The sequence below is a fragment of the Typha angustifolia genome, chromosome 4 (assembly GCF_048772165.1).
Source record: "Typha angustifolia cultivar Huaian chromosome 4, ASM4877216v1, whole genome shotgun sequence".
NCBI classification, from domain to species: Eukaryota; Viridiplantae; Streptophyta; class Magnoliopsida; order Poales; family Typhaceae; genus Typha; species Typha angustifolia.
Window position 1 is genome coordinate 5,957,870 of NC_133242.1, and position 5,907 is coordinate 5,963,776.

The following is a 5,907-nucleotide window of genomic DNA, read 5'->3' on the forward strand; positions in this document are numbered from 1 at the left end:
TGAGTTTTATCTCTTAATTTTTATATTATTGCGCAAAAACAACTATTTTATTTACAAAAGAGTTATTTCTTTAGTTTTATCTCCTAATAAAAACAACTATTTTATTTACGGGATCAAAATCTAAGGGCAAAATATTTGTTGTCAATTATGACTTCATTATAAAGGATGTTATTTACCCTAAAAGGATGAAAAACTTAAGCCATCGTCTTTAAATCACATTATTTTTAAGTGATAACTTAGTAAACAAATGGCAATTTCATTCAAATCTAGTCCAACCGATTGGTTGAATAACAGGATATAAACTTGATAAGAGCTGCAATCAAACCAAATGAGTTATCTGAAGTGCAGAGGAAAAAGAAAAAAAATCTGACACCACTCTAGAGAAATTAAATCTAAGCAGAACTAAAAAAGAAAAGTTAGGAAGAAAAATAAAAATAAGCTACTGCAATGACCTTTAAACACCATTGTCCCTATGTTCAATTTCAGCATCCATATAGTTCTTCCAGTACCAGTGCTTCTTCCACACCCTCTCTGTCATCTCATCGATCGGCACGTTCTTCGTCTCAGGTATCAAGAAGATGGTGAATAACCCCATGATCACGATCCACGCGGCGAAGAAGAAGAAGATGCCGGCTCTCATGTGACACATCATGGAGAGGAAGGCTTGAGCTATGAGGAAGGTGAAGAGCATGTTGGAGCTAACTGCAAAGAAGAAACCTGCAGTTCTCGTCTCAAGGGGAAATGTCTCACTTGGAATCAACCAACCTAGAGGACCCCAAGACCATGCAAAGCTTGCTACGAATAAGCATACCAATATCACCACAACTATTGCCAAGTGAGGGCTTAGGTTGTTGCTGGTCTTCAAACTCAGTTGCAAAATAATCCCAATTGCAATCTGCAAAATCGATCAAAAGCGTTCAATAAAACAAAGGAAAAGAACAAGAAAAAGGACTAGAAAATAAACGAGCATGTTAAGATGAAGGAAATGAAACCTGAGAGGCCAACATCTGGACACAAGCTTGAAGCAACAAAGCCTTCCTTCCGACCCTATCGACCAGGAAGACGGAGACGACGGTGGAGAGCACGTTGACCGACCCAGTTATAACCGCAGAAAGCAAAGATCCGTCGTTCTTGAATCCCATGGTCTGGAAGAGCACCGGTGCGTAGAACATGATTGCGTTGATCCCAGTGAACTGCTGGAACACTTGCATCAAGATGGCGATCACGAGCTGCGGACGGCTGGATCTCTTCATTAGGTTCCGGAACGGGCTCGTGATCCGGCGCGCAGCCTCGCACGCTTGAACTATCTCGTCGAACTCGCTGTCGACGTTCTCGCTCCCGCGGATCTTCTTGAGCATCTTCAGGCCCTCGTCCGGCCGCTGCCGCTCGACGAGGCTCGTCGGGGTCTCGGTGATGATTAAGGAGCCCACGAAGAGGATTATCGCCGGCACGCCAGCGAAGCCGAGGGAGAGACGCCACCCAGAGGGGTGGAAGTTGGTCGTGTAGTAGTTGACTATGTTGGCTATGAGGATTCCAATAGTTACTAGTAGTTGGAAGAGGATGTTGAGGCCTCCTCTGTATTTGACTGGTGCAATCTCTGATAAGAACAAGGGAATTGCCTGCAAGACCAAGGACACCACAGATCCACGTTACATTAACTTTCAGCTATTGAGACAAAAAACAACAACAAAAGGAACATCGTAAATACTGGATAGAGAAACCAGTGATGATGAAGTCACACATGGATAAATCCATCCATATAATGTTTGATACAATTGAGCTCATTGATCCTGGGATTAACTTGATGGATATGGTGGCATGTATATACCACAGCGTTGCCCAGAGCGGCACACTACTCAATCCCAATCCAATCATGAGAAATCTTGATGCTTTACTTGTAAAGTCTAATAAGATAAGACTACTGTTTTATTCTTTGACTTATATTAGCATGGCAGACTTAGGTCATCAGGTATGGCTCTTATATATATATAATATAATAATAATAATGATAATAATAACAACAATAATAATAATAATAATAATAATAATAATAATAATAATAATAATAATAATAATAATAATAATAATAATAATAATAATAATAATAATAATAATTTTGAGATCTAATCCATAGAAAGAGGTAACAATAGAAAATAGGATAATAAACCTGATTTCCGAATCCCACGCCAACTCCAAGCAGGATCCTTCCGATGATCAGCATAGCAAGATCCTGCGCAGCAGCGTTTAGCACGACGCCGGCCAAGAAGAAGATGGACGCCGCCTGCATGGTCCGCTTCCTGCCGAACCTGCTGCACGTCTTGGAGGCGAAGAAGCTCGAGACGAGGGCGGCGAGGTAGAGGGACGAGGTGAAGAGCTGAAGGCCCTGGTTGTCATACTTACAGTAATTGTTCTCCTTCACCTGATGCTTCCTTATGTACACGGCAGGGAAGAACTTCTCCAAGAAATCGTCCATAGATGTTACTCCCCCTAGGTATCACAAGAAAGATCAAAGTTATGGTAACTATAGAGGCACTCAAAGAGATCTTTTGAATATGGTTATACTAGAAAGTAACGCTAAAAAATTGAGGAGGAATAAAAAACATAGAAAGGAAAAAACAGCAGATCATTGTTTTTTCTCATAAAAAAATAAAGAAAAAAAGAAAAAAAAAATCCGTGTGTATCAAGATCTATAATCTATCTATCGTATCTATTTGGTAGATCTAAAATTAAAAAGGGATAAATACTACTATAAAAAAAACTATCTCTTTGGTAAATCTATGATCAAGAATGAAAAATAAAAATAGAAGAACCTTTTAGTTTATCATCAATGGATTTCTACTGAACCTGAAGATCCAAAACAAAACCTAATTAAAAACAACAATAGTAGATCGGATTCATACCGGAAATCCCAATATCATATCCAAACATTAGTCCTCCCATCGCTGCAATTACTGCACATATTATCACGTAAAATGTTATCTTCCCCTCAAACTCTTGCGGACTCTCATTGGCATTCGGCACCACAAAGCTCGGCATCTTCTCTAGATTCTTTCTCTATAAAACTCTCTAGAGGTATAGGTTAGAGAGGTATAGGGGAGGGATTGTATTTATAGAGGCATCTTTACTTCTCCTCTTTCTCTAGATTCTTTCTTTATAAAACTCTCTGAAAAATATGAGAGGTATAGAGAGGGATTGTATTTATAGAGAAAGAAAAAATGTGAGAGGAGATTGACGGTTGGGATGAAGTAATATATACTGGATATAGATTTAGAATTAATTTTAGATAATAATTGCCATCTCATCTCAATATAATTCCATCGGATTTTATAACTGACATATTTTTTATAATATCCTGAATATCTCTTTATTATTCGATCTAGTGAAGATAATATCTTTTTATTATTCGATTTATGATCAATATAATTCGATCATAAATCTACGGTGAATTGACATCTCTGTTTATAATTTGATGTACGGTGAATATAATATCCTATCCCGGGCGGAGGAATAGGAGAGAAAGAATACAGATTAACTTTAAGTTGAGAAACTTTTAAATAACACCCTCTCTTTTTATAAATACCATGCCTCATTTACTTTTAATTAACAAATATTAAAGAAAAGATATCTCTAAACAGAATCATTCTATCAAAGATACTAAAATATTTTTTATTTTCATTTTATTCGAGCTCTAAAATATCATTGCCCAGTTCCAAAATTCAAACTTTTTCAAAAAAAAAATTTGTGAATTTATTTTTAGTAATTTTGTTTAATTTGAGATTAGATTATATAATGTCTCAAAAATAACAATAAGTTGTCATAAGATCGGCAAATTATAACTTATACCTGTGGATTGGCTTGATTTTTTTTATTTTGTACTTTAAACTTAAATACTTAACACTCTTGTAATGGACCAAGTTACAATTATTAAATTTTCTATTCAAAGCTAATGGTTTAGATAACCAAACAATTTTTATTACCGTTGTCACTAATATTGATGTTAGTAGCATATTTTTAGATAACCAAGTTACCTATACTCATCATATCAAATAATTTTTTTTTTTTTTTTTTGCGGAGGTAATTAAGTATTTTCAAATTTTATTTAATGTTTCATTCATGATTGTAATTTAGTTCAGATATTAAGTGGTTAAGTTTAAAATATATAAGGCTAAGTTGAAATTCTATCAAACTAGGGCTAAATTATAATTTTATCCACCTTTAAAAAGAAAATTATTTGATATTTATCAAAATTATTTGAGTTTTTTTATTTAATGTTGGCAGCCGACTGCAATTATCCCGGAAATTCTAAAATATTTAAAGATTTGGGATGAAAGACCGGAAATTCTAAAATATTTAAAGATTTGGGATGAAAGAGATATTCGAGTCAGTAAATTGTTTTAAGTGGAGTGAAGATTCACAAGAGCGGGGGCTTGAGTCAGTAAGTTACTCTCTCTCTACTCTCTCTTACACTCCTTCCTCTCCTCGTTGCCAACGGCCCGCCGCCACCTTCTCGAAGCCGCCGCCGCCTCCGGTGAGAAGCTCTCTCTCTTTCTCTCTCTTGCCTGAGCTCAGGCTCGTCGGAGCCGAGTCGCCGGCGAGAGGCCGGCCGCTGGCTGGCCATCAGCGGCCGGTGCCCTCCCCGCCGGCCCGGGTCCGCAACCTCCTCCCTCACCTTTTCTCTTTCTTTTTTTCCTCCTCTCTTCTTCTTTCTTTCTTTCTTTCTTTCTTTCTGTCTTTCTTTTTCTCCTCCTCCCTCTGCTCCTTCTCCTACTTTCTGCACAGTGCTGGGTCGAACCCAGCACTCATGATAGAACTTATTTAATTAATTAATTTATTTATTTATTTATGTTATTTAGGTATTTTTCTTCTTAATTAGTGCAAGTAGATTATTTAGACATTTAACTATTGTAATAATATTATATATCCTTCGATATAATTTTATTAATGATAATTTTATAATTGATGATTAATTAGGTTATAAACTATTACACATAAATATAGGTAATACTTATATTTATTTATTTATTTACTTATATATCTATTAGATTAATAGATAGATTTGTAAATTATAATTATTAGATTTATATTCTAATACCCTCGTCATATATATTTTAAGTATTTCTATTAATTTTATGATTATTCTGCAACAAATAAAATACTAAGCTTATTTAGTTATTTATTTATTTATTATTTTATTGAGTAAAAACTACATTATCCCTAATTAATCAAGATAGTGTATGAATTATAAAATTAATTATAATTAGACCTTGTCAACACTTAGTTATTTAGCCTTTTATTTTATTTTATTTTATAATTATATATTTAGAAATACTCTCGTATAAAAGGAAACTTGCCTCTTCTCCTTACGTTATAACTAACATTTTATAATAATAATATAATTATAGTATTTGAATCATATATGTATTATAGCCCTAGTTATGTAATCAAAAATAAAGAAAAGTGATTCTAAACCTAATAAACATTTATATTTTAATTGAATTAATTCTAATTAGATATAACTAAATCATATTTAAATATCGAATCCCCTTATTTGAGACCCCGTGGACCTTGCTAGTGATGAGTGCCACTCGATTAATTGACGGACGTGAGAGATGCGTAGTTTGTATCTTCTGATCAGATGGTGAGTAGTCTTATCCCCTAGACGTCTTTCTCAAATTAGAATATATTATATATTATGTACATGCATATCTTGACCTCCAGCATAATTATATGACTTTATATAGAGATGATTTCAGTCAAGCATATTTTATCATGCATTTGATTAAGCTGATTTGGGATATGAGTACATTAGTGATATATAGAGATGATTGGAGATGATTATACTGTTATGGTTTTATGTCGGGATAATCTCTATCATGAGTATGCATGTGATAGATACATGATTGGAGT

The 5,907-nt window shown here is 34.7% G+C and overlaps 1 protein-coding gene across 1 annotated transcript; it reads right to left on the reverse strand.

Annotated features, from left to right (window-relative positions):
* Positions 1-242: 242 nt before the first annotated feature.
* Positions 243-3,162, reverse strand: LOC140759413 (sugar transport protein 8-like). Its single transcript, XM_073095970.1, has 4 exons — positions 2,901-3,162; positions 2,168-2,487; positions 993-1,619; positions 243-895 (listed from the first exon to the last, which is right to left on the reverse strand). Exons 1-4 carry the CDS (start codon positions 3,034-3,036, stop codon positions 455-457), a joined length of 1,524 nt encoding a protein of 507 aa, XP_072952071.1. The 5' UTR covers positions 3,037-3,162; the 3' UTR covers positions 243-454.
* Between the last annotated feature and the right edge of the window lie 2,745 nt (positions 3,163-5,907).